Consider the following 27,743-nt stretch of genomic DNA (forward strand, 5'->3'; position numbering starts at 1 on the left):
GGAGAAAAGAGCCGTTAATTGTCGCAAACAATCAAATCACCAAAAACGGTACAAAAACAAGAAAAGAGCTTCGCACGACTCAACACGGGAATTTTTAGAAACCAGGCCAGGTTGGAAAGCCAACTTCAGCCAAAGCAGTACCGCACATGGAGCGAACGGCAAGCAGACAGTTGAGATGGGTCTGCGGATCTCGCATCAGTAGTTTTGTCTATACCGATCCACTTCAACTGCCGGATAATAGTCACCCCGAAAGTTACTCGCAGAACCGCTAGAATCTGCTTTCGTCTCCCATTTGGGTGACTGGGAACGAGCACGAGGTGACTCCCTGGATCTCGACGTATCTGCGCGTCCCCTGGCATTGGGCACACCAATACCACGAAGCGGGGACCGCTCGCGATAAGTGTTAGAACCAGACATAGCCACCATGGTCTGTACTTGGGCTGTATGTATCTTCCCTTCTCCTAGGTGGAGCCCTGTTACGAAAGCCTGCACGGCCAAGTCGTCTTCTCTGAAGGCCCAAGGTATCGAGGCACCGACGCACATTTCGATTTGTCGGACGCGCTGCTCTCTGTGTTGCAGTTGTAGAAGTGCGACAGGGTTCGAAGCAGGAAGAGAGAAGGGCTGAAAATCAATGGGACCCAGAGAACCACCAGCAATAGGCTCAGACATTCGAGTTGGTACTATAGGCTGTTGAAAGCTGGAACTGTTGTAGCAGGGATTCTGCGCAGGCGCGTCTGCTGCAAAACGCAGGTTGTGCCTAGGCTCGGCGGTGGATGGTCGATTTAGGAGCTGTTCCTGCTGTGGTGCAGGCGATGCCCCTCGGGATGCCAAAGGGTCCATGCCTGCAGAACGCAGGTGGTATCTAGGCTCCTTACCACTGCTGACTTTTCCATGTGGTAGACATCGGACTAAATTGAGGCCCATCAGGGCTGCCTCGTGTTTGGCAATCCACTTGTTTGCGTAAATCGATTCTGTTGTCACTGTTTTGTTCAGAACGCTGACGGAGCAGCTCCATGTATCATTTTCGTGCTTGGCCGCATGAAAGTAAGCTGTGAGCAGAGCAACACGTTAGCTGATGGTGACACGGGTAGAACATCTAGCATCGAAGCAACCGATTGTTGCAAATCCAAGACGCATGTGATGCTGTGATTTATCTGTCGGGTCTCTTACGGTTGAAGCCTCTCTTCTGGCACTCTATGGATAATCTGGTTGTTGGTAAGGAGACGCTGTTAGTGGCGACACGTGGTTTGTCAACCTGAAGAGCTGACAGGCTGATTTCGCGTTTGACGCAGACTTTTTTGGCCATGGGAGCATCATGGACATGTGTCTGGGATGATTTCCCATGACCCCTTGGTCCACGAACGCGTCGAAGAGGCTCCATGTTAGCCCCTTTTGCCGACTTGGAAATCAGTGGTGGAGGACTTGGTTCCAGCTCTTGGCCCAAACCTTCTGCCACCATAGCCAAGCGATCGGGATGGAAACCGCCAATTGTGTTGCTTTGAAGCTCATTTGATCCAGGAACTTGACGTTTATCCCTCCAATCGCGCATTTCAATATCGCCTGGAGGTGAAAGACGACCATAATTTGGATCCTTGATGCTACCTCCACGATCACGCATCGCACTTGAGCGCTTGGCTAGTGACTGACCGTTCTCGTTGGCTAGGCATGGGAGCAGCTCATCACCACGCTTCCAGTAGTCTTCACTAGCAGGTCGATGAGGCAGCTTCCCGGACTCCTCGAGCGGCCTATCGGGCAGTCTCTTGCCCAAAAAGCTCCGCCGGTCGGGAAGCTGTTTAGCCGCTCGAATAAGATCCGCTAATTTCGAGCGATTGATAGGTGGAACATGTTTGTCTCTCTCCGCCGCTGCGTGATCCTCCACGCCAGGACCCTCAGGACTGGGTCCTGAAGTGAGCACAGAGGCGGCCGATGAGGATGGTTGAGGGTCATTTGGGCTTGGAGGCAAAGAGTTTAGTGGGGTTGCAGCTGCCGCCGCTATGATGGCAGACTCATAAGCTAAGAAACCACAACATGTCAGATATTTGGCCTAGGTCATATATTTAGCAATGGTTACCTTCACTCCCACTAAGAGCCGGGAAAGGCTCTGCTGGCGATTCTTCCATTGCTTTGGAAGAGAAGCGCCGGAAACTCGTGGGAACAAGCTGCTATTGGGCCCGAGTTAACTCTCACAGAAGAGAGAGTAGGGCAGTACAGCCTGCCGATAGTCTCCAGAGATGTGACCGTGGTTGACGGATGAGTAGCCGGGTAGATAGGTAGGGTTGTGAAAGTTAAGAATAAATTGACTATTCACAGATTGTGGTGGAACAACAAAGCAGTGGTAAATGATGATGCTGGGTAGCACTGGCTAGCCTGAATGCGGGCTGTGCACTGCCCGTTGTAAGTAAAATCATGCAGGTAGTCGAGGTAGTTAGCTCCGGTGACAAAGCGACAGGGCGGAGAGTGTTTGTGGCAGTTTTCTTGTTTTTTCTCGCCCGACTGTGGGCTGTTTGGGCTTAGGAAAGCGGTCAGGTTCTGGTTGTATGGGTGAAAGCTGATGCCTACAAGGAAGGAAGGTTGTGTGGACAACTGAGGTGAAAGTGAAATGGCAGGAGCCGCTGAGGTCCGAATGCGGACCAAGGCTGGTCAAGCCAACATAGAACCGACAGCACTTGACCGTCAGGCAAGACGCGGCATGGAGGTACCTTAGCCGACCCAGGCAGAGAGATCGATTTATTATTTGACACGTAGAATGGAAGCTCTGAGGCTTTTGCTTATACCAGATCAAGTGGGCAGTCGATGTCATAAAATTACCGTCCGTACTTCGCTCAACATTCATAGAGGCATGAGCAGCTCCTCTCCGTTGTGCCATCTCAAAATATTCTCAACCTGCATCTCATACCAGTCTCGCAGAGTTTGTTCCTCGACATATCCCATGTGAGGAGTAAGCAAAACTTGACTGCGCCCATCTTCACCCCATTTGGTTGTCCTCCAAACATCTCCTGTCGGTAGAGGCTCAAGATCAAAGACGTCTATCGCAGCACCGCGGATTGCGCCATTCTCCAAAACTTTGAGCAGATCTTGTGTCACGACCAATCCTGCCCTTGAAGTGTTGACCAGCATGGCGCTACGCTTCATCAACGACAAATCCTTCTCCGTAACCAGCCCCCTTGTCCTCTGCGATAAGACAAGGTGAATGCTGAGCACATCTGCAGTCCGGAAAAGCTCTTCCCGGCTAACAACCTCAAAGGTCTTTTTCCCATCCCCATTCTCAACCGCCAAGCCGGCCCCCTTGGCTTGCTCGTCAGCTTTTTCCTGCGTTAAATTCTCGCTCCAGGCGATAACGCGCATTCCAAAGGCAGTGTTCATGATCCGCGACACAGCAGTTCCCAGCCTCCCCAGCCCCAGCGTCGCGAACGTCTTCCCCGATAGGCCGACGGCGTAGCCCGTCTGCCAGAGACCAGCCTGCACGGCGTTGTGGTCCCTGACTAGACCGCGCGCGAGACCCATGATCATGGCGACACAATGCTCCGTCGTTGAGTCCGTCCCTGTGGTAATGGCGTTGCTGTCATGCTTGCCGCGCTTCTTGTCCTTGGCGCCGGCCACAGGGATCCCGCGCTGGCGTAAGGCTGTCAGATCGAGCGAGGCGTTGCGGACGCCAGTGGTTAGGAGGAGCTTCAGGTTTGGAAGGCGGTTGATAAGCTCAGCTGGGAATGGTGTACGCTCCCGCATAGTGCCTACGGTAGTATGTATACTAAGTCGGGGAGAACTGGACAATGACAGCACAGGCGAGTTTCACGTACAAATGACAGAGAACGGCTCAAGACGCCTGGCAAGCTCATCTTTGGCCTCAGCTGGTGTTTCTGGGCCGCTGTAAGGGGGCAATGTATCTTTGAATGTTGTCACCTCAAAGATAGAGCTGTCGAGCTTCCCAAAATAGGAACTCGAAGAGTCCAGGTAATCATCTAACACAGCAACCTTGAGGCGAGACATGGCTGAGGGGCATGTCTCGAGAGGTCTGTTTGATTTCTGAAATTGTTTGATTATGCCTTGCAACTGCGAAAGTGCATACTTCCAATTTCTATATGCCTGACGCCACCGGGAGGGGGTTCCGAGATCGGGGAGCGGGTTAGGGTTTTTAAACATGTAGCCAGTGGATGTGAGCCCCTTCTAATTCGTAAAATGAGGTCAACAATGCCGATAGATCATGTAAGCATTGTGCCTCTTGCGCTTGCGGATTCTGGATATAACTCGCCTGTATCGCTGAGCTGCTACACGGGTATTTACCTACTGCTAGACCAAGTCCGCAAGGCTAGGAGAAAATTTCAGTCATGCCTGTGAAACTTTCTGCAAGCAGTACATGAACAATAAACATCAAGTGGCAAGAGGCACAAACATCAGGAAAAGGGTTGAGTATTTGCTATATTCCAAGGCCGGCAGTCGCTGACAAGTAAGGATTGGTTGGTTACCGAAGAGACCTTTGCGACCTGAATAATATTACCGTCGTCGCCGACTACCCCACAACTGTGCAAGAAGATGGATCCTTGTCCATTTATCCTTATCGATTAAGCACCCTCAAAAAGCGGTCAAAATTTTGCTGCTGGTCTGGAGGCAGAAAATTTCGGGTCAAAAAAAGTTGGTGCCCCACCACCGACATTTCGCGCTGCGAAAGAGGACATCTGCGCCGACACGGGCTCCAAGTTCTCCGCCGTCCACCTTCGCTTTGGACAGCAAGAATCATCCAATTGCACACCCAGAACACACCACGGCTTGTCCGCAACACCTAAGCCAAAATGGGCAGAATAAAGAAGAAAGGCGAGTCCGGCGCGGCTAAGAACTACATCACGCGTACCCAGGCTGTGCGCAAGCTGCAGATCAGCCTCCCCGACTTCCGCAAGCTCTGCATCTGGAAGGGTATCTACCCGCGCGAGCCCCGAAACAAGAAGAAGGTTTCCAAGTCCGCGACCGCCTCCACCACCTTTTACTACACCAAGGACATCCAGTACTTGCTGCACGAGCCGCTGCTCGCCAAGTTCCGCGACCAAAAGGTACTCGAGAAGAAGATCTCGCGGGCTCTCGGCCGCGGTGATGTCTCGGACGCCAAGAGGCTCGAGGTCAATGCTGCCAGGCCCGAGAATACGGGAAAGCCTCGGTACACTCTCGACCATGTCGTTCGCGAACGGTACCCGACGTTTGTGGATGCGTTGAGGGATCTGGATGATTGCTTATCCATGTTGTTCCTCTTTGCGAACCTTCCGGCCACCTCATCCGTGCCCGCAAAGATGATTGCGCGATGTGAGAGACTGTGCCTCGAGTTCCAGCACTACCTCATTGTGTCGCACAGCCTTCAGAAGTCTTTCCTTTCCATCAAGGGCATTTACTACCAGGCCAACATCCAGGGTGAAGATATCCTGTGGCTGGTGCCGTACAAGTTCAACCAGAGGGTTGTGGGCGATATCGACTTTAGAATCATGGGTACTTTTATCGAGTTCTACATGACCCTCCTGGGCTTTGTCAACTTCAGACTGTACACCTCGATTGGACTCAAGTACCCGCCCAAGTTCGATGCCTCCAAGGACGACAAGGCTGCCGATCTGGCTGCATTCACGCTCGAGGGTGCTGGCTTGGCATCCAACGGCGCAAAACCAGATGCCATCATGGAAGGCACCTCCGAGAGCACACCTGACCCGAAGCTGCAGGCAAAAGTCAACAAGCTTGTCAAGGAGTTGAAGAGTGGCGAGGACGAGAAGCCCAAGGCCATCACCAATGGCGAAGAAGGCGAATCGGAGACGATCGCTACGGACGCCATCGACAAGTTCGAGCCCGCAGCTCCCGGTGGCGACGTTCTCCTCCAGCCCTCATACAGCACCTCCGACCCCTCACAGCTATTCGCTAACTGCACCATCTACCTGTCACGCGAGACGCCTCGTCAGGCTCTAGAGTTCATACTTCGTGCTTTTGGCTGCAAGCGCATTGGTTGGGATGAGGTCCTGGGTGACGGCGCGTTCACTACCAACGAGTTGGATCCAACCATCACACATCAAATTGTGGACCGGCCACCTGTCACAGCGGTTGACAATGACGAGGGCGAGGATAACCAGACGTCGCAGAAGGTTGGCGGGCGTGTGCCGGGCAGGATATACGTTCAGCCGCAGTGGGTCTGGGACAGCATCAACGATGAGGAGCTCAAGGAGCCGAACCAGTATGCGCCGGGCGCGCAGCTGCCCCCGCATCTGAGTCCCTTTGTCAAGGCGCGCGCTGGTCAATACGATCCGACGGTGCCGCTCGAGGAACAGCAGACGGAAGCAGAGGCGCTTAAGGGCGACAGTGATGTCGAAGACGAAGAAGAAGCAGACGGTGCCGATGCTGATGATGATGACAAAGATGAGGCTGTGTTGGCCATTGAAAACGGTGAGATGGACGTTGCCGGCTCAGACGATGACGACGACGAGGAGGACGAGGAGGCCGACGCAGGCTTTGGTGGATTCTCAGACGCCGAGGTCGATGACGCATCAGAAGATGAGGAACAGACATTGGCGGCGCTGCAAAGACAAAAAGAGCTCGAGGCCGAGTTTTCTGGCAAGTCCGTCAAGGCATCAGAGGCCGACAAGCGGACGGCAGACCCCAAGGCCAAGGCCAAGCAGCAGAAGCGCAAGGAGCTGGAGCGCAAGGCCAAGGAGGAGGCCGAGGATCTAGAGCGTGCCAAGGGAATGCTGAGCAAGAAGAAGAGAAAGCTGTTTGAGCAGATGACATACAGCAATAACAAGAAGGACGCCGAGGCCGAAAAGTTGCGGGAGAAGAGGAGAAAGATCGAAAGAAAAATGGCCAAGGGGAAGGCAACATAGCGACTGGCCTTTTGGATGTAACAGTTATTCTATGATTTTTTATTTTATCATTCAGCTACTTTTTTTTTCCCCCCTTGAACTCTATTATTGACTCCATCTCGGGCCGTGTTTGATGGTACGATAAGCTTGGGATTTGTATCTAATTTCCGCCTGCAAATAGGACTGGAATGCCTTTTTCAAAATCGAGCATTTTTCCTGGCAGAGTGTGTTCCCTAATTTTATTTCCTCGGCGTGTATCGCATTGATATCCACCATTACACATATCCGCTTTCGATGACGCCCAATATAGTATGAAACTATGGAATGCGCCATTGATGATCGGCACCCTTGTATTAGGAAGAAGGTAAGAATGAAAGGTAACAAAAGAAGAAAGAAAGAAAAAAAAAAGGAGGAGGTGTTGTAGTCGTAGTAAGCGACCACCCGACAGATTTCACACCAACACCTCTCTCCTTGTTTCGCTGCAGCACAAATCACGGCCCCGCAGGATGGGCAGAGGCAGCAGCGGCTGGAGCAGGACGAGCTTGACGGAGCGTCATGCAAATGGATGCCATGGCCATACCGAAGCGAGATGCCAGATGGCACCAGGCGACGTAAAGGGCGCCAAGCGCTAGTAGGGCGGCACCGGCTGTGCTGCCGACGACGATGCCGGCGATCTGCCCAAGAGCAAGGCCGCCTCCGTGGGTGCTTTCGGCTGCAGCTGAAGTGGTAGTTGTAGCAGGCGTTTCTGTCGCAGATGGTGCTGGTCTCGATGATGATGGTGAAGGGTGGGTTGATATTTGATCCGACCCTGTGGGGGACGCTGTTATGGCCGGAGACGCAAGAGGAGGAGCCGGGGGAGTTTGTGGTGGTGGTGGTGGTTGAGGCGTCGGGTAATCAGTCTGGATTGTCTTCACGATCTCTATCGTTGATGTTGTCTCTATATCCCTGGTTAGCAAACATCACAGCAGATTTAGAACCGTCCTCGATAGTCAAGTCATACCAATAGCATCGTAACTCTCAGCACCACTTGCAGGAGCCCCCGTTTCCGTAGCTTGGGCAGCCTCATAGCCCGTCTCAACCAGGACAGCCGTAAAAGTCCCCTGACCTATAAAGACTCTGTGGATTGGCCTCTCCAGGATGTGAGCCGTGGTGGCGGTCGGCCCGCACCCCAGGCTCGTGAAAGCGGCCCCGTCTCGGCGTGTCCATATCGCCGTCGTGCAGATGCTCGAGTATGAACTCGTGCTGCGGCGTCCTCATATCGTCAACATCATAATCCCAATATCAACAAAGGGTCTCCATCGCAAGACGGGCTTTGACGAGATGTTACTGGCAGCTTACCACTTTGACAAAGCAATCTCCGTTCCATCTACCCACGTGCTAAGCGCTGTTATCGGCGCTACTCCAGCAGCGCAACCTTCCCTACACCCCTGACTGTCCACACACGCACCTGCAAGCCTACAGGCATCATCGCCAATACGTTCCTCCCTACAATACCCCCACAGCATCCTGTCTCCGTCGGTCACTGCAACCTTGCCGTATGGAACCTGGAGTGGCCTGCCGACGTCGCCGTCACGATAGCCCACGATCGCGAGTCCGGAGGCCACAGGTGTGGGTAGACCGAGGGTAGACTGCATGCAGGATGGCCTGCTTGATACAGGACTGGCAAGTGTGACCTTGTACGAACCCAGCAGCAAGAGACATGCCAACCCAAGTCCATTATGAGGAAGGTGTCGAGACTTTCTGCGCCTCATGGATTCTTGGAATCAGTGGTTCAGCAGACAAATGTAAGGGTACGTGACAGAATGCGATCAACCATCAGCGAGCTCCTGGCCGGAATCTTCATAGTCTGCGTAGTCTCTTGGGGGTTTGTCCCTGGAGAAGAGCAGTCGTGAGAAGAGAATTAGTATATTGTGACTTTGACCAACTCGTGGACTCTCTTTTCTTTCGTGTAGTAACCTATACTTTGTGAATAATTCCTAGACGTGGCCGCCGTGAGGTAGCGTGAATCATCGCACGTAATCCCTTGAGTTTGGACCAAAGCTCATAGTTTGTCAGTATTTTAGACGTGAGCCCCTGTGTTGGATTGCATTGTGGATTGTCCTTTGACAGGTTGCTACTTTGGATGGCAAAAAAAAAAAAAGAAAAAAAAAAAAAAAAACAATGTTGCAACCGTTGATGAACCCAGAGGCAAACGAAGCGATGACATTGTTTGCGTTCATGCTGACTAGTCACTCACACGCCATCTATGTTTGTCAAGAAATCAGGAAGGCAGATGATGAGATTGTCATACATCAGGAGTGGGGTCTGATGCTCATCAGATTGTGAACCTGGCATGTCATCTGTATTCACGATAGCTCCATCAGCCACGGTGAAGCATTGTTGCCGTGTTCAAGATTCTGTGATTTACCCTTGAACTCACCAGGAGGCCCAGCGTGAGGCCCTGTTTGCTCCGGCATTGCTCGTAGGGAGACCTCGAGCAACACTCATAGCCCACCAAGACATCACGCCTATAGCGAATTACAGGGCCACTTTGCTGCCATGCTACGTCAATAGTAGTAATCTCGATTAAAGTAATATAGTTTTTGTAGTTGGGTTCTGACCTGCTCTCACGTTTATGCTCATACCCATCCAAAAAGTTCACTACAAAGAAAGAAAGCCGTGCAAAGTGTGCAATTTGTTGGGTGTTTCGATCCTACTCGACTCTCTTCTTCCCCTCCTCAGCGCTAATATACCTTGCTGTGCTGAGGCCCCTTTCGTGCTTCGCCACAAAGGGCCCGATGATCTTGTCCCGCCTAACCTTGCTAATGGTCTCCTGGTAACCCTCCTGAGCCCATGGACGGGGGTTCAGCTTGGGCCAGTTGACCTACATCGCATCAAAGTATTAGAATTCAAACCATCTGCGTTAATTATGTGACCGAAGTGACAAGAAAGAAGAAAGCAGAGAAAAACTCACGTATAATATGCCGTTGTTGATGATAAAATATCCGCACCAGGCAGCCACGGCAAAGAAGAACAAGGTAAACAAGCGCAGCGGCATGACCGCCGCATCGGGCATCCTCTTTGTGAACAGAGCAACGAAGACGAGGAAGCTGCTGAAGCCCATTATATATGGAATAGCCTGGATGAGTAGTGGCCTCCGGTCGGCAAAGATTAGCCCTGAGCCAATGTTTGCCGCTGCGGCAGGCTGGTAGGCACCCAGGAAGATGTCGAAACTGTCTTGGCGCGGCCCATCAAGGAAGTTGTTCCTGAAGTACCGCGTAATGGCAATGTTGCCGTCCTGCAGCGCACCGGCCTTGGTACGAATACCCATCCGTGTCATGTCCGTCTTCATAGCGCCCGTCCCGGCGTAGCTTTTGGACACCATATCGGCGTTGTCAGCCCAGAGGTTGCGGAAGAGGAACTCGAACTTAGGGTCTTCATCCTTGAATGTCCTGCCTTCGGCCATGAGTCCCAAGCTGATGAACATCCGGTCGAGCTTGTGACGGCCGAGAATCGACTGTACAACATTTGTCCTGTCCAAACAGTCCATGCAGTTGGACCGGACAACCGAAGTCTGGTAGGTCCGTACTTCCATCTTGCCGTCAAGAGCCGAGGCCGCGGATTCCGTTGCACAGAAGTAACCCTGGGCCTCCAGGACATCCTTTAACTGATCTAGGAGAAGTTGAGCGCGGTGGAGCTTGTTGCCCTTTGTCTCTGCATGAAAGTCGAAGTAGATATAATGCAGCCGGTCAAATATGTTCTGCGCGTTGGTCGGCTCGATTGTGTGAAATTTCTCGTCCGTCCGTTGATCGGCGACCGTACGCTCCTTTGTCGAAGATGCAGATAGCCTCTGAACCACCTCCTCGTAAGCCTCTTTCGCAGCTTTTTCGCGACCCTTCTGGTTCACCAAGTTGACAAGATAGTTGTCGCCATAGATTTGAACCTGCTCTCTGAAATGAGCAGCAGCGGCAGGCAACGCAGATTCAATGCTCTTTACCTGAAGCTTAGGCGTGTACTTGAGGGCATTGACCTCGGCCCAGAAAGCCGGAATGCTGCCTCGCGTTTGAACATATGAAAAGATTTGCATCTCCTTGGCACCGCCAATCTTTCCACTTTGCATGTCCGAGCTGCCCGCAAAGCCGCCCATGCCATCGCCACTGTCGTTCATGACCAGTACCTGTTCTGTTTCGTTGTAGTTGGCGGCATGACCTTCTGCATCAAGACCCCGGTTCAGATACCTCGTGCCCGCACGGAAGCGAGAGCGCCTGGTGATCAGAGCCAGGGTAATGGGGGTGTTTTTGAAGTGTGTCTTGTGGATCTCGAGCATGCCGAACATGACGGGCAGGATGAAAGGGTCGACATCCTTTTGGGCGCCCGGGTTGGCGCGCGAGCCGGTATAGCGGAAGTTGATCAAATCCGTCTGCACGAACCTGTTCCAGAAGAAGCGGTCATCGGCGCGCATCCATAGCGGGGTATTGTTGCCGTGCTGGGACTGGCGCTGGAAGCTGTTGGTAAGGTCGACAGAGTACGAAAAGTACATGGGGCTGTCTTTTATGAACGCCCTAAGTAGGGTGAGGAACCTATCCTCCTCGGCATCGCGAATCTGGCGCTCACGCAAAGGGAGAAGGTCGGTCGAGACAATCCGGTAGACCATGTGACCCTTGAGACGGCCTGCCGGCTGCGCTTTGGTGATAATGATGACATACTTATCTGCAGGGAAGATTAAAAGTGTGTTAGAAAAACAGCATCAGGCATATCGCTTTTGTCACGAAACAAGATGACGTCGTCGTGGCTCAATTATGAGGACGCCTGTTTGCGATCGCCGACATACCGAGTCGGAGACTGATGATTCCCAGGATACCTGCGATGCTGGAAACCCGCTGAACACGCTTCCCGGAAAGTGCATTTCCCTCAGTCAGACGAATATCTCCTGTGGGACGGTCGATGGTCAAAGCTGGGGCATTTGGCGACGACGGCGAGGTAAAGGTGTAAGAATCCGGCGCCGCATGGACGTTGATGTCACGATAAGGAAGCGACATCCTGACGTGCAAATGGGCCTCGTTCTTGAGCAGGGTTCAACGGTCTTGATAATTACCAGCTGCACTGTTCTTGGGCCAAATGTGTGAATGCCAGTTGATTGTAAGTTCCTGACCGACCCAGTCGGTGACTTGTGCAAGTTGCGGTGTTGATCAAAACGATTGGTGATGGCGTAGCAGCCAGTGACATGTGGGCGGGCGGTTGAAGGCCAGATTGTTTGATGTAACAGGCGGGCGTCCAAGCATGTACTGTACATGTATGTACCTACAGCGACTTGAGCTCTGGTGTGTTTCGTCACCATCGGCCAGGGTCAAGCTTGTGATCCTCCCTTCCTCTCTGACTAAGGTACGTACCTAGGCAGGTGCGGTACTTCAGGGCTGTGCACGGACCATCTTGATTAAACGCTTTCACGTGGGTTACCAAAAAGGTCATGCAATCGCGCTGCTTTGTTTGACTGGGCATTAATTAATTAAGTGGAGGTCTCGCCCGCGGCAGAGAACAGCTTACATAACAACTGCAGCATGACCGGGCGGCCGACGCCTCATCCACCCTCCCTCCGTGCGGCGCCTGAGACTGACGTGTGCGAGCGTTTAGCCAACCATAGCCAATCCAAGCCTCTTCAGCTATTCTATGCTTGATACCATCACCAGCACTGCCGTTTCCATCCCCAACAAACGGACGACACCTCTGACCAGTAACAGCTTCATCGTCCGCATCCACAACCGACTCCGATCTAATTTTTGACCTACCTAGCTATCTTGTATTACCTACAGACTTTCGCCGGCAAGTCATTCTAGGTCGTCAGTCAGGTGTACAACGTTTTCGTCGGTAAAATCGAAAGCTCCGACTCGCCACCATCGTCGTCGTCACCACTGCGCGGAGGAACATACATTTCCATTTATTTCCCTACAGAATCACCATGGCCTCACGAGGACCTCCCGGCGCCCGCGGCATGGGCAACAACCGCTTTGCGCAGTTTAAGTTGGTGCTGTTGGGTTAGTTTCGATCGCATATCTCCACGGATCCGATGGACTCTGGTATTTATGGAATTACTAATATTCTTAAACCTCTAGGCGAGTCGGCTGTTGGCAAGGTATGCTGGGGGATGTGGTGTTTTTTTCCTCCTTTTCTTCTTCTTTTTTTCTTGGATGTGCCTCAGGGAACGATGAACTAACCGTGATTTCCATATCAGAGTTCTATAGTATTGCGGTTCGTCAAGGTATGTGGTCTTTATGCTACCTACAGTCTGGTTCACTGCGCATATCTCTTGTTCAGCATCATGATCACTGACGCATCATCTCATCATCAACAGGACCAGTTTGACTCTTACCGAGAATCCACCATCGGTGCCGCCTTTTTAACACAGACTATCTCGCTCGACGAGAACACTACGGTCAAGTTTGAGATCTGGGACACAGCTGGCCAGGAAAGATACAAGTCTCTGGCTCCCATGTACTACCGGAATGCAAACTGTGCGGTAGTGGTATACGACATTACACAATCTGTATGCGCAGACGATGCACTCTGGCCTGAACCTCACAATCGTCTCGCGCACAGGCTAACGTTGGATGGGGTTGACAGGCATCTTTGGATAAGGCGAAAGCTTGGGTGAAGGAGCTTCAGAGGCAGGCAAATGAGAACATCATTATTGCGCTCGCAGGCAACAAGCTCGATTTGGTCACGGAGCAGCCGGACAAAAGGGCAGTGCCGACGTCCGAGGCCGAGGCATATGCCAGGGAAGCAGGCCTGCTGTTCTTCGAGACATCAGCAAAGACTGCAGAGAATGTGCGCGATCTTTTCACTGCCATCGCGAAAAAGCTTCCCCTGGACCAAGCCGGGCCCAGGCACGCCAGGCCAGGTCGGGGTGCAGGCGTCAGCCTAAATCCACCTGAGGGTGCCAACACACAAACCAACGGTTCTTGTGCGTGCTAAATGGCCTTCGGTGTGCGATCATGGTGGTTTGATGTTCTGGTGGGTGATCACAGGGGCTGCTTTGCTTGATGTCACCGGTGCGTAACACTTGCCACATATCGATTTCGTGTTTGCTCAAAGATGGATTAGTCGGAATAAGGGATGCCCCACGATCTGTTAAAGCGGAGGGTTCGTATCGTGCACTGTTTGGCATCCTAGTAGGTACTTGCGGTGGACGACGCATGGGCATGTGTATTCTCAGGGTGTCGTCAGCATGCTTTTCTGTGAACCGCCTTTTTTTAATAGCCTTTTCAGTTTTTGTTTCTTTTCTTTTTTTTTTTCCTCTGTTGTCTCTCTCTATCTTTTTCATCACGCATTCACTAAATCGCGTTAGTTTCTCTCGATCTCTCTACCTCCTACAGCTGGTTGGGTTTTTCCTGAGATGTTGTTGGCATCATCACATGAACGAAAGCCGGTGATATTTTGACATTACTACTGTACACACATAGTTATAAAGTTACTGTCTGTCAACATGATATTGGAGGTGAAAAGAAGACAGATTGTTCCGCCTTCACTTTAGTGATGTCTTGGGATAAATGAAAACCAGAGGGTCTTCTGAGTATATTGCATTGACGTCTAGTCTAGTACTCGTACTTTATCAAGGCAACGTAGGTTGCCGATATCGCACAAGTAGTAAACACCTTGGATTTGTCAGGTGTTCATTCTGCTCTTCTCTCTGGTGAAAGGAGAATTGCTATGATACTGTTCCAAAAGAGCTTTTTGTTCTTACCCTAGGCTCATACATGTTTTGTTTCTGGTAGTTATTACAACAATAATTATTTTGGTGGTACCTAACAATGACGTCGCGTCGTGTGGTTTTTGGTGCTATATCCCTGTCGTTTGTTGCTGGCCGGGAATTACCGAGGATTTTCCGTGCCCAGCACCCGTGCGTGCCCGGGATAACTCGCAATCGATTTTGATTGACCGGAGCTTTCCATTGGAGAGTGAGAGCCGACTCGGATTTTGAACGTGCTGTATTCGCTCCAATCCACCCCCAAATCACCACCACAGAGCCGGATTTGCTCATCACACTCCCCCATGTTGCGGACTTCGCTCAGATCCGTGAGGGGGCCCGGCGGTAGGCAACTTGCCTCCGTCGCTGGCCGCCAATGGCAGGCTGCGCCCGCTCTGGCCGTCGGAAGGGTATGTACTGTATTTCGCGTGATGAAGAAAGCTCCTCGCAGCTTTGATCCATCTATCTGTCCCCTGCGACGCGTCAATTGCACAGCTTAAGCAAGCCAGCGACTTAGCTAACACTGCACTTCTTATGATCCGATGTAGCGATTCTATTCCGACGACAAGAAGCTGGGCTCCCAAGCTCCCCAGCCCGTCGTCCTGCCTGCCTCGGAAACAAGGACAGCAGCCTCGAGCACTGCACCCCCGCCAGCGAACCCAGCCGCCGTCAAGGAGGCCCAGATCCCGGCTGACAGTGTTCCTTTGACGCCTCCAGAGCCGCCCAAGACGACGACGGCAGTTCCTCCACCACCACCACCACCTCGCAAGCGAGGCTTCTTCCGAAGGTTGCGCAACTACATGCTGACCCTGTCAATCCTGGGCGCACTTGCCTTCGGCGGCGGCGTGTGGTACTCTCGTGTCAACGACAACTTCCACGACTTCTTCACCGAGTATGTTCCCTATGGCGAGCAGGCAGTGCTGTACTTGGAGGAGATGGATTTCCGTAAGCGGTTCCCAACCATCGCCTCCCACCAGCGTGTCCCTGGGGCTCGGGACCCCGATGGCAGCGTCAAGATTCCCGCCCAGAGCGGTGCTTCGTGGCGTGTTGCCGACACGCAGTCACCTTCGAAGCGTGAGTCGAGCGCTGTCAATGATGCCAAGAGCGCTGCGAAGGTCGAACAGCCCAAAGAGTCCGCGGCTGTGTCGAAGGCTCTGGCTGCCGAACCCAAGCCTGAGCCCGTTGCTGTTGCAGAGGCCGTGGAGCCTGTGAAGGCGACAAAGTCCAAGGCTCAGAGGAAAGCTTCCATCTCCGACGCCACCGCTGCAGCTGAGGAGGCCATCATCCCTGCTCAGCTGGGTGCTCCGGCCGTGAAACCCGCTGTGAATGATTTCAAGCCACCAGAGGTAGACGAGCCCTCGCGCTGGCCACCTGCGTCTCCTATCGACCCGCTCGCCGTTCCCGACGCGACCGAGCCTGTGGTTCAGGACCTGGTTCACATGCTGAATGACATCATCACTGTCATCAACGCCGACGGCGCCAATGAGAGATACGGCTCGACCATCGGTAAGGCTAAGGAGGAAGCAAACAAGCTTGGCCAAAAGATCAAGGCCATGAAGGCTGCGGTTGAGGAGGAAGCCGCCAAGAGGGTCCAGGAGAACATTGACAGGATAGAATCCAACGCAAATGAGCTGATCCAGCGCATTGAATCCCACATGACTGCGCAGGAGCAGCGATGGCGTCAGGAGTTTGAGGAGGAGATGGTTCGTGTTCAGGAGGTTTTCAACGAGCGCATCAAGACCATGACGGAGCGTGAGAGGCAGATCGCCGAGCAGAAGCTGAACAACAGCCTCCTGGAGCAGGCGGTTGAGCTTCAGCGCAAGTTCAAGGAGGAAATCCAGCAGCGCGTCGAGGCTGAACGCGAAGGCAGGCTCGGTCAGCTCGAGTCGCTCAGCAACGCCGTCAAGGAGCTCGACAGCCTGACCTCGGGCTGGAGCGACGCTATTTGGGAAACCAAGCGCACTCAGCAGCTCCACGTCGCCGTTGAGGCCGTCCGTGCCAGCCTGGATTCCGGCGCATCCTCGACTGGGTTCGCCGCCCCTCGGCCCTTCATCAGGGAGCTGGTGGCGCTCAAGGAGATTGCTGCTGGCGACCCTGTCGTCGACTCAGCCATTGCCTCCATCAACCCGTCTGCATACCAGCACGGCATCCCCACGCGCGCTGAGCTGATCGAGCGCTTCCGTCGCGTTGCCGGCGAGGTCCGCAAGGCGGCACTTCTGCCAGCCGATGCAGGCGTTGCTTCGCATGCCAGCAGCCTGGTGCTCAGCAAGATCATGTTCCGCAAGAAGCCTAGCCACAACGGCAGCGTGGCGGACCCAGATGGTGATGACGTTGAGAGCGTGCTCTCTCGCACCCAGGCTTTCCTCGAGGAGGGCGACCTGGACAACGCCGCGAGGGAGGTCAACGGGCTTCAAGGATGGGCCAAGACATTGAGCCGCGACTGGCTTAGTGAGGTCAGGAAAGTCTTGGAAGTGCAGCAGGCGCTTGATGTGAGTTATGCCCCTTTACTGATCATCAGGTAGTACAGTGACTAACAACATTCCTTATTACTTATACAGGTCATCCAAACCGAGGCCAGATTACAGAGCTTGAAGGTTGAGTCGTGATCAATCAAACCGAAACTAGAGCTTAGACAACTTGCCCTTTTTTGCTTTTCATTTGTTCATTCAACCGTGGCCAGCATATGTATTAAATCTTCCGGTATCTTGTTTTCTTTGCGCGAAACTTTTTGGAAGCAACAAGCCCGTGCCTCGCTGACCCTCGAGGACGGCGTGTCTGCTTCCGCGTGTACGAGCATCAGAAAAGCAAAGGCAGGGAAGCCGGGGAGGATAGAAGACGAAAGAGACAAAGGAATCGAATGATAATAGAGACTTGGTCCTTGAGTGTTTTTGATCGCTTTCTCTTTTGCGTGAAAACGTGAGCTTTATGTAATGGCTAATGCAGGGACACTTGACCATGAGGTTTAGTGGCTCAAGCTCAAAGTCGGCCTATTCGACTTTTTCTTTCCCCTGGTCATTGTTTTTCTCTTTCCCCCGCCCCCTATAGGCTCCATTGCATCTACCAAAGTCGCAGCACATGTTAATGGATAAACAACAATGAGGGTGAGGCGGGCGAGTTCATCAAGATGACTGCTCCTAAGCTAAGAGGAAAAGACAGACCCAAAGTCGGTTGTCCAAGCAAAATCCCTTTTTTGGCCCCAACAGCGGGCAGGCAAAACAGTGTTGTACGTGGGCGGGGCTTCGACGAGGGACGCGCAACACCCTCTTATAGTGTGCACCGCGAGGGATCGTCCTCCTTGGGTCGGCTGTCGATACCCGTTTCAGGTCCCCTTGGTTGAGTCTTTTCTCTTTTTTTTTCCTCCCCCTCTCCCCCCCCTTGTCCTTTTTCCGTGGATATGTTCTCTCCAGGGTGAGAACCTGATGGAGATGAGAAGTTCATAGAGTACAGTACGATCTCTCGATTTTGCTCCATCAGTTCGGACCTGGCTTGGACAGAGCTACGTCACAGCCAGGGCTAGTAGACTCCTCTGGGTAGCATGAGTGGCTTGGTTGAGCACAAGGCACAGGCCGGTGAGTTTTTCCCCCCATTATGTGTCTTTCGCTTAATCTCGGTGCGCTCCTTCAAGGTCAAAGTTTCATGTCACCTCCTCTGGTCTGGTCGACATTCTCTGGGCTGTGACATGATGCAAAAAGCCTTGCGGAGGTTTGGAGTAAGTCTTATCTTGCCCCCTTGTCATTTCTTTCCCGTCATCACGGCGCTATCGCTCCTTTCTTTTTCCTTTGCTTTCACTGCCAAAGGTCACACGCGCAAGACAGCCTTGCTGCTATTGTCACAGAAACATCACGCGTGCTTGAAAGTTTTTCCTTAGATTTCTGGAAGTGAGGTCGCTTACGAGCAGCCTATCAGTCATTCATTCCTGGGAAATGCCCCTGAAAAAACCCTTTGGCTACATCCGTGACTTCATCGGTTAATTCGGGTCAGCTGACAGCTTGACCGAGAAGATCTCCCTAAGTTGCCTGCTTTTTATTGGGTTCTCCAACGACCATCCGTACTCTCGCAGCTCAGCCTATTGTTGTCAGGAGGAGGCTTTTCACCGAGATACTGGTTTGCAAGCGTCGAACAAGTCCAAGATCCTGCAGTGAAACGCATTGCAAGTCTAATGGATCACCAGCAGGAATAGGCGGTACCAGCGTGGCGCGATATCTGGCATGACGATCTCGAATGACCACGGTATCTTCGAATGTGGTTACCGAGGCGCTCAGCTAGTTGCGTGCTTCCCAAGCTTCAGTAATGATGACGGAATACGGCACCGTTCTTGGACAGTTTGGACGCGTAAGCTGCTCGCAGCCACTGTGAGGAGAAAAATGAGGCCGAGCAGGTGAGATAATGATTGAGGAAATGGTAGACCAGCTGGGTTCTCGTTACATCCTTCTTGAGGTTGGCTGTCTTGGGGGGGCGACTTACCTTCTTCTTATCGCATTCTACTCTCCTGGAACAGGCAGGAGACGGGTTGGTGACCAGGGAAAATCTAGCATCCTCCGTAGGATGCACAAGGCATGAAAGGAAGAGTGTCGTTAGTTACTATCTTGCTCTTTTTGCCCTACTTAGAGCTCTTCTCCTAGCCCACGTCACAAAGACCTGGACGCAACACAAGATGATGATGATGAAAAGAGATCAGGCAGCCCTCTAAGCCAGGCTCGGCAGCGAGCTCATTTGCTCAAGGAGCCTTAACTGCAACCCCTAAAGCTTTTCTGTCTCGTTGCACAGAGCGGCCCTTTTTGTGTTCTTTGTTTGCCTCTTTTCTCGTCGCGCGCTAGACCAATTTCCTCACCGTATCCTCCGAGTCATGAAGATCCTGTGGCACAAGGGTGACGCCAAGGTTGTTGATTGGTGCCGCGGCAAGGAGGGTGTGCAATGCGATGTGAAGAAAGCTCACACTCCTTCCTCTGTAGGGAGGGCAACGAACCAAAAAGAGGCTGTCGGCTTTCATGATATAGGGCTGCTTATCCGAGCCGGAAGAAATGCCCGTGTTGCATCCGCTTGTGTTCGTTCTGTCGTCTCTTGTTTTCAAGGCCCTTACGCACGTTAAGCGCATCCTTTGCGCACTCAGAATGTGGCTTCCCGTACCCATGAACGGGGGCATCAAGATGAGAAAAAGCAGATGAACCATTGGCCATAGCACGGCGGGCGCTACCGGTTCCGTCGGCCTTGACATGTTCCTGATCCCTGGTCAAAGTTTGGCTGGTGCCAGGATGACGGGTTACGCGAGAAGAGCTTGACTCCCACACAAGCCATGACAAATCTCTTTTTTTCTATCCTCTGGCTGTTGACTTCCTCTTCCATTTCATTTACCTATAAGGCATTGCTCACCTATATCAGTCATCTTTTGTGCTCGTCCAGAAGAGATACCTACCTAGCTCAGTTTGATTATGGGACAAATGGATGCCTGTGGCTATTCTGATAGGTCCAATAGGTATGTTTGCTCTGATCCGTGAAGATAAGGCTCAGCCAAGCTCGAGCAGACCGCCCATCATCGCTAATCGTGGATTCATGTTGGACAATAATGGCATAAAGAAAAAAGAAAGATGCTCTCTTGGATTCACCAAAGGACGTAGCCGGGCGTACTGCAGAGCCACGACGGACTCGCGCGGTTGTCTGCGCACAAGATATGGTCTGTTCGCCTCCCACAACCCCTCTGCCTGTCATGCCAGCTGGTGGTCGTTGCACCATTTTCCCCTGAGCTGAAAGGCGCGCTCGGCCGGCCGATCACCTTTGTGTGTTTGAATGCTGGGTCTTTGGTTTGGAGGGAGACGGGGGAAGGCCCCGTTCGCCGTTATCGGTGGACGAAGCACAAGGGCAGGCAAGAGCTTTTGTGCCGCGTTGGAAGGACCCAAGGCAGGGCAGGTCAAGAATGGGAAGGAGTCGAAACAGGAAAGATGAAGCGGTACAAATCTGGTTGAGCACGCTGCGCAAGAGGCAGAAGGTCAGAAATGGAAAGCGCGAGAGCCTCTTATTGGACGGTGGATTGAGTCGAGTCTGTACTGTGTAGTCGAGGACAAGAGAAGTCCATGTAGGTCTGTATGGTATGGCATATAATAGGTGAGGGCAATGTGACCTGCTGGTGGATTTCTTGTCCTTGGAATGGATTTTGAAGGGTTCAGTCAAATTACCTACTTCTTCTTCCACCGCAAACCAACAATCCTTTAGAAACCACAACACCATTTTGAACAAACAAAGCCCGCGTCAGATTGTCCTGCTGCCAGAAGCAAACCGCTCGATCCTTTCCCTTCTTTTCTGCTCTTCTCTTGATCTGACGACCGGTGACCACTCTCTTTGCCCAAGATTACCCTCAACCTGATCCGCAGCTCAGCTCTAGATCAGAAAACATCTTTCCTGTATTTTTCTGCGAGGTTTCCTTTTCCACTCCTTCAACAAGCCTCACAAAAGATTCCCCAAGCAAAAAGAAAACCTGGATATCAACCATCTTGTCTCAACCCACAGCGCAACCCACCCATCAAAGTCACAGCTCAGGATAACCAATATTGAATAAAGTCACAGCCCTATCCAAGTCAAACAAAATGCGGTCTGTCATTCCGGCGACCACTCTCCTTACCGTTTTGGGGGTTATCAACCTGGTCTCTGGCCACGTGGTCACCCCGCCTTCGCTCTCGATACCAGAAGACAACCGCGCCTTTGGCTTCACCCGGTCCGCCTTCCCACAGCCGGCGTCGAAGTTGCAGAAGCGATACGCCCGGCAGCAGCACAACACAAACAGCTACGCAAGCAATAGCAACAAGCCCCAGCCCCGAGGCCCGGCTAAACCCACCATCGTCATCGACTACGGCCACCAGGAGGTCCTGAACCTGGCCACGATGGGCTTCGCGCGCGGCGGTCATAGGTCTGCCGACCCTACCCTTACCGCCATGGTCACGTCTGTCGGTACCAACATTGACAATGGCCAGGGCAATGGTGGCCAAGAACACCAGTCCAATCACCCTCAGCGCCAGCTCACCAAGACCGATTGTGGCAGCGGCTGCAGCATCCTCAAGATGGCCGCTGTTGCCTTTGAGAATCAGACAAGCTGTCACACATGCGACTGTTGCTGCTGCTCGACCGTCGAGGATTGGGGTTCCAGGCTTCCTCGGCTGCTGAAGCTGGCCAGCACACCATGTAAGCAATCTCCCCTCCAAGTCAAACCTACAAGCCATATACATATTGACCTTTGCGTCTGCCAGAGACCCAAAAAAAGAAAAACCTTGGCAATATCACATAAAGGTTTCGGTCAGGTATTGAAGTTCAAGATTGAACAGGCAGCTTTCCGTCATGGTCGTCCGACTCCAGACAGGTCGGCCAGAAATATTTTCTTTCCTATCTTTGCGATACCTTTAGATTGGGATGTTTGTTTGTTCCTTCATCTACGGCTGTGCTCTTTCTACCATTCTCTATCTACTTTTTTCTCAACCACTTCTCTTCGTTGTCAGCATAGCTTATCCGTTCAACGAAAGAATTTGATACGTCTTTGACACAACTCGTTCCTACTACAGCTGCTTTTCCTCACTGAATTGCCAGAATATTGTTCGTCCACAACATTGATTTCAAAAAGCCCCCTTTCGACGGCCAGTGTAACATGACGAGCCCAGTGTCAGACATTTGAGTAGTGTAAGAAGGACATGCAGTCGACCGGGCAAATGTGCGTTGGCTCTTTGTTGTCCTTCCCCCTTTTTTTCTGGATTTTCCACCAGCCCCGCGGCAGCTTATTTGTACGATTTAGGCTTTGAGACACAAAAATTTCCTTCTGTCTCGGACTTACCGTGATACAAAACCGCAGCCTACTAATCCCTGAGCTGATATAAATTCAAAGAGAGGGGAAGATTCGTTCTTCCCTGCGTCAAGTACGACTGAATCCCTGTGCAACATTTATCCATGAGTATCCTCACATCATCACATAAACGAAATCATCCGTGACAGAAGTCGGTCGTACAAAATTGCAAACAACCCATACTTCATCACACGACCAAAAGGTAAGACGAGATAAATTCCTTTTGCATTGATCTTGTTTGCAAAAGCCGTGCGGTGTATATACCTCATTTTATTCTTGTGCCCGAAAGTGTATATCAAACAGTCCTATCTTCTTTATGGTTGATGCGGTTTGTGCCAGCTGAAAACCTTGGGGATTTGACACCCATTCCCAGGATGAAGAAAATTGAAAGGAGAAAAAAAAAACAGCTTTATCGTAGCTTGACGAGGGCAAGACAGCCGAGCTCCAAGAATCAGAAAGAATAAGGGGGTATTTCTTTTGTAAATGCACACACGTAGGAAAGTTCCCATCAGGCGGTCCATTCGTTGCTGTGCTTCTGTATACCAATCCAAGGTCCACTGCGGTGGAAAAGCCCTCCTCCTATTCCATCCCTTAAAATGGATAACGGGAGGATTCTTGACATTTTGAAGCGTCTGATTTCCAAAGCCACAAAGCATGGAGAAAACAAGCTTCAGATGCTGGAAACCAAGCAAGGCGCTGAAAAAGTCGAGGAAAAAAAAAAGAAGACCCAAGATCAAAGAATCCAACAAATATCACAAAAACACATTGCTCGCGCCCGCCAAAAGGAACAAAGACAAGAGCACGCCTGCCGCAGTGCTCGCAAAGCCGAAATGATATGCTCCTCCCATACAGAATGGAAGGGGAAAAAGTATGGACCCGAACAAAACCCTGAGGAATAGACGCGTAGAAGAAGAAAAAAAGTGCCGGCCCATGTAATTCCGTCACATACGGATTTTTTTCAAAAATAAAAAATGAATGTAGAGAAGAAGAATGAAGAGAATGGTCATAAAGTCGTGTTGTATCGTTGCAGTTCTGTGCTGCAGTAAAATGGTGGTAAACAGTTTGGTGTAGCTTTGGTTGTCGTATGTGATTCCGGGGTGGTCTTGGGATTTCTTGATCGATTCGAGAACCTTTGTCTTTTTGTGAATGCTCCGATCAATAAGGGTGTAAGCTGTGCTATCGGGAATGGTTGTGGAGATGGGAATGTTTTCGTGGATAAAATCCAAGTAATCGACGCCGTCTCACTTATTCCTCTGGACATTCTGCACTCCCATATCACGAGCAAACCCTCAAATGACGGCCAATCACGCCTTGGGCCTCTTTTCTCCCCACTTCAGTCTCCGAGGATGGTCTTTCTAATCCCCCCTCTTGAGTTTGAAGATGGTCGTCCGAATCCAGAGTACAAAGTTAGTCCAGACGTTTTTGGCCGACTTCCGCTCCCTTGGCTGATGGGAATCGAGTCCTCCAGCCACGCCGACGGCGCCCCTGGCGAAGGAGCCCGATTTCTTGCCCTTCTTGCTGTCCAGGTTGCTCTCAATTTTCTCGTTGGTGACGAGGGGAAACTGATCTACGCCATAGATTGGACGATTGATGCTGTTGCGGTAGATGATCGATGCTCCAGATGCTGTGCCTGGCCTGCTGCCGCTGCTGTAGAGAGCGGCCTCGTGCTTCTGCCTCTGGAACATCTCGAGATCACGCTTCTCGGCGTCCTTGGACTGGTGGTGCGACGCCGAGTTCTTGTGCTGCTTGCGAGCCGCCTTCTCGGCCTTGAGGCGCTCCTTTTCGTCGAACTTGGCGCGCCTCTCGCGCATCAGCCGCGCATGTTCTGCTGGGTCTGAGAGCGAGGGCTTCTTGCCACGGCTCTCCTGCTGCTCAGACAGCGAGCGGAGTCGCGGCGCGAGTCCACCCAGGCCCATTTCTAGTGAGGTTCGGAGGGGTGATAGCGGTGCAGCCGAGAATGACGAAGTCGGACTTGCGACGAATGATTGTGACGGCGGGCTTGTCAGGACTGGGAATGCAGTAGTTGTGGTGGTTGTGGTTGTTGAACGTGAAAGGAGAGAGGGGGAGTTGTTTGCAGAGTCATTGTTTGACGGGTGGCTGGTGTTTGTTGTGCCCAAGGTGAGGTTCAAGTGCAGATCAGACTGACTTTTACTTGAGCTCAACATACTTCCCCCGTGCACCATGCGGGAGCTGCCCGAATTGCCAACAGCCGCACTGTGACTCCCCACCCTGCTGGATTTCGCATTGCTACTACTCTGTGCGACGCCCTGCATATCAGAAAACGACGCCGTCCTTTGCGAAGCGAGGCTAGGCCGCCGCAGGCTCGACTGGCTCATAGAGTATGGGTGCATCTTTCCAGTCTGATAGGCGTAATCGTCGTCCTCATTCTCCGTTATCGTGGGTGAGTAATCGCGCCCGCAGCCGCCGCCAGCACCGACGTCAATGCTCGCCATAGACCCAGCATATGAGAGTAATGGCGGAGTGGCCGTCCGTGGCGTCTGCTGAAACGGGTGCACAAATCCTCCCCTTCCCGGTCCGGTTCCGCTGCCCGTCGTACCAACAGAAGCATGGCTGGCGCCGGATGGTGACCTGGCGTGCTGAAATTTGGGCCTCCCCAAGTCCACACTCTTACCGCCTAAGCTAGGTCCGCTATTGAGACTGCCGCAATCTCCGGATTCCATAAAGCCTGGCGTGATGAATGCCATATCCCTCGCCGACCGACTGGCAGGATAGTCGTTCCAGTTGTGCTGCTGGTCCTCCCACCCACGGTCGAGATCCAGTGAATTTTTCTCCGAGCCCGATTGCAGCTTCTTCAAGATGGGCTTGACCCCCATGCGGCCTCGGCCCTTGGTGATCTTGTTTCCGGTTGCTGTTGCGATTGACCCACTGAAGTGCCCACCGCTACTGCTCTTCCAACTCGATGCTGTAGCCATTTTCGTTGCGTCTTCTGTATCTGTTGCTCTGTTCCAAGGCCCAAGGGGTGAGGGGACCCTGACCCTGAGCACAAGGCGACCGGTCCTTTATATTGTCCTTTATATTCGCGACGAACCGGTGAAAACTGGGGCTGTGAAGTTGACAGGTGGGCGGTGCACCTCGAAACGAAACGAAACGGTTGTTGATGGAGGCGGATATGGTGGCGGTCGATGAGGGGCGAGCAGCGAAATAAAGGTTCGGTTGGGGTCCGTTGGTTTTGATCCAGATTTTTATTTTGCTCGCCTCGCAGGGATTGAAAAAACTCAAAGATAGAGAATCCCTTGGCAGTAGGGAAGAGAGAGAAAAGAAAAGAAAAAGGACAACACCAATCTCGCGTGCTCTCTCCTTGCTCTTCCTCTTCTGTCTTCTTTCTTCCCAATCTCTCTTCACCCAGGGCGGTGAAGCTGTATTCGCTCAGCTGCACCGCACAGGCTGGGCTGTGGCTGGCTACTCCAACTCTAGCGCGCGGAAACACATGTGGGAGAGAGTCGGTGTCGAGACGCTGCGGAAGAAGGACGGGGCTGGTGGACGGAAGGAAGAGTAGGTATGTACGGGAGAGACGAATTGTTGGTCTGTGGTTCAGCTGGGATTGGATTTTCTCAGGATCGGGGGTCGGGGCGGTAATCAATCAACTGGGCCAGTAGCGAAGCGGGTGAGCAGGAGATGCATACACTACAGTTGCACTACTGCACCTGCGGGAAAAAAGCGCGCAGGCGGTGTTGTGTTCTTCCCCCCTGCCTTGGACTGTGTGGTCCCTTCTTACGCTGTTGGTTGCTGCGGGTATTGTTACGTCCCCGCACCCCGGTTTTGCTTTGCACAGGGTACCCCTCGCCTTTTGGATTTCTGCGAGATGCTTGATATGCGGGCGATCCGAGTTGAGAGAGCGTTCGATAGTGACCGAATGTTCGATAGTGATACTACCCCGACAAACCGAGCACTCCGTAGCAGTGAGTTGTCAAAAAAAAAAAAAAAGATCAGGTAGAATACAGGTAATCACTGCATTTAGTCTTTCTGGCCGACGCTAACCATAATTTTGAAGCTTGTCGTCGGGTCAGGAAATGACATGCATCCATTCCTTTCAAACAATTGTGAAGAATAAAAATCGGGGGTTGATCAGGCAAATGGCAAACACAACATACATACATATGCAATGAATAAGGCGCGTTTCTATGGACCTTGATGGTAAAGAGATGATGGATAATAAACGAAGTGGAAGGAAGCTCGGACATACCCACATCCGCAAGATCAGCAGAGGGAAAATTGTGGGTGGATCTGCACAGCAACCTCCCCCGGACCTAGCAACAGGATGCTGACAGTGACTGATTACTGGCTGGCGATGATGCTGATGATTGAATAAACAAGGCCTTGTTCCTTTCGGCTGTGGAGGGCTTACGACTGCAAAAGACCGCTTCTCCGCTTTCTCGCCCGCGAGTGGGGTATCAGTGGCCAAATCAAGCCAGATGATTGGCCGTATTACGTTACCTGGCATGGCTGAGGCCCAGCCAAGTCTTGCGTTGGGTTGATTTTTTGCTCCTGCACTCTCGGCAACGTTGGCTCGCTACCTTTGCTGCCTTTGTGTTTGAATCGCAGTACCTGCTATTAATTTCATACATTACTACTGTCGCATTTCTCGTGGTATTATTCCAACACTACACCAGGTAGCTCTCCTTCTGGGCATTTCTTTAATGCTTTTGTTCACAGATCAAATTACAGTAAACAAGCAACAAAGTTGATGTTGTAAGCTTAGTCCGCTTGTTTCAAGATCAATCACATCAATTACATCCCGGCACCCGGTACCCGAAACAGGCTTGACTGGACTAGGAAAATCTCGATATGATTATATCATGTCTTTTTCGCTTGTACTACATCATAGACGATTTCCAAAGACAAGAAACACTCAAAACAAAAACAAAAAAAATCCCTCGATACTTCCAAGCCGTCCACGTCATTTGTGGACCAAAGCGTTTCCACGTCCCATCTGCGACATAAATCGATACCAAGATGGAAACGGCGCACAAACAGTCGACACACAAGTAATTCCACCCCGTTCAGTGAAATGTATAGACCAGACGGCTTCCATGCTTTGAGGGGATTATTAGTTGAGAATGACACGCCGCACGGCGCGCATTAATTCAAAACAAAGGACCCGATTAAGGTTTATCAAAGATGGCATCTCAAACAACACCCGATCGGGCAATCCTTTTTTTTGACGGGTTTATGTTTAACACTTTGCTTTGCTTGCGTTGCTTTTGCTGCCCTTCTTTTTTTTCTTTCCATAATCTTGCTTTTGAACTTGCCTGCTTATCCGTCTTGCCGTCTATTCCGTACTTCTGTAACCATCCTGTCGACAGCCTTGCCAAGAAATGGTCCCTTGGTTCTGCACTCTATCGCGTGCATCTGGTTGTGTCAGTCG

The 27,743-nt window shown here is 51.9% G+C and overlaps 8 protein-coding genes across 8 annotated transcripts; 3 read left to right on the plus strand and 5 right to left on the minus strand.

Annotated features, from left to right (window-relative positions):
* Positions 1-195: 195 nt before the first annotated feature.
* On the minus strand, positions 196-2,120 carry PpBr36_00676 (uncharacterized protein; the record flags this gene model as incomplete). Its single annotated transcript, XM_029887867.1, has 3 exons — positions 196-1,049; positions 1,171-2,013; positions 2,072-2,120. The coding sequence occupies 3 exons, from the start codon at positions 2,118-2,120 to the stop codon at positions 196-198; spliced, it is 1,746 nt and encodes a 581-aa protein (XP_029751419.1).
* A 709-nt stretch (positions 2,121-2,829) lies between these two features.
* PpBr36_00677 (uncharacterized protein) lies at positions 2,830-4,140 on the minus strand (the record flags this gene model as incomplete). Its single annotated transcript, XM_029887868.1, has 2 exons — positions 2,830-3,731; positions 3,798-4,140. 2 exons carry the CDS (start codon positions 4,138-4,140, stop codon positions 2,830-2,832), a joined length of 1,245 nt encoding a protein of 414 aa, XP_029751418.1.
* Positions 4,141-4,787: 647 nt separating this feature from the next.
* On the plus strand, positions 4,788-6,839 carry PpBr36_00678 (uncharacterized protein; the record flags this gene model as incomplete). The annotated part of the gene is made up of 1 exon (XM_029887869.1): positions 4,788-6,839. One exon carries the CDS (start codon positions 4,788-4,790, stop codon positions 6,837-6,839), a length of 2,052 nt encoding a protein of 683 aa, XP_029751425.1.
* A 470-nt stretch (positions 6,840-7,309) lies between these two features.
* PpBr36_00679 (uncharacterized protein) lies at positions 7,310-8,569 on the minus strand (the record flags this gene model as incomplete). Its single annotated transcript, XM_029887870.1, has 3 exons — positions 7,310-7,755; positions 7,819-8,060; positions 8,262-8,569. 3 exons carry the CDS (start codon positions 8,567-8,569, stop codon positions 7,310-7,312), a joined length of 996 nt encoding a protein of 331 aa, XP_029751424.1.
* A 941-nt stretch (positions 8,570-9,510) lies between these two features.
* On the minus strand, positions 9,511-11,836 carry PpBr36_00680 (uncharacterized protein; the record flags this gene model as incomplete). The annotated part of the gene is made up of 3 exons (XM_029887871.1): positions 9,511-9,681; positions 9,772-11,507; positions 11,629-11,836. The coding sequence occupies 3 exons, from the start codon at positions 11,834-11,836 to the stop codon at positions 9,511-9,513; spliced, it is 2,115 nt and encodes a 704-aa protein (XP_029750690.1).
* A 917-nt stretch (positions 11,837-12,753) lies between these two features.
* PpBr36_00681 (uncharacterized protein) lies at positions 12,754-17,144 on the plus strand (the record flags this gene model as incomplete). The annotated part of the gene is made up of 9 exons (XM_029887872.1): positions 12,754-12,829; positions 12,908-12,927; positions 13,027-13,053; positions 13,147-13,338; positions 13,416-13,755; positions 13,820-13,847; positions 14,864-14,948; positions 15,087-17,027; positions 17,097-17,144. 9 exons carry the CDS (start codon positions 12,754-12,756, stop codon positions 17,142-17,144), a joined length of 2,757 nt encoding a protein of 918 aa, XP_029750691.1.
* Positions 17,145-21,116: 3,972 nt separating this feature from the next.
* PpBr36_00682 (uncharacterized protein) lies at positions 21,117-21,844 on the plus strand (the record flags this gene model as incomplete). The annotated part of the gene is made up of 2 exons (XM_029887873.1): positions 21,117-21,708; positions 21,825-21,844. 2 exons carry the CDS (start codon positions 21,117-21,119, stop codon positions 21,842-21,844), a joined length of 612 nt encoding a protein of 203 aa, XP_029750692.1.
* Positions 21,845-23,712: 1,868 nt separating this feature from the next.
* On the minus strand, positions 23,713-25,290 carry PpBr36_00683 (uncharacterized protein; the record flags this gene model as incomplete). The annotated part of the gene is made up of 1 exon (XM_029887874.1): positions 23,713-25,290. The coding sequence occupies one exon, from the start codon at positions 25,288-25,290 to the stop codon at positions 23,713-23,715; it is 1,578 nt and encodes a 525-aa protein (XP_029750693.1).
* Positions 25,291-27,743: the final 2,453 nt, after the last annotated feature.

The sequence above is a fragment of the Pyricularia pennisetigena genome, chromosome 2, assembly GCF_004337985.1.
Source record: "Pyricularia pennisetigena strain Br36 chromosome 2, whole genome shotgun sequence".
In the NCBI taxonomy this organism is placed as follows: Eukaryota; Fungi; Ascomycota; class Sordariomycetes; order Magnaporthales; family Pyriculariaceae; genus Pyricularia; species Pyricularia pennisetigena.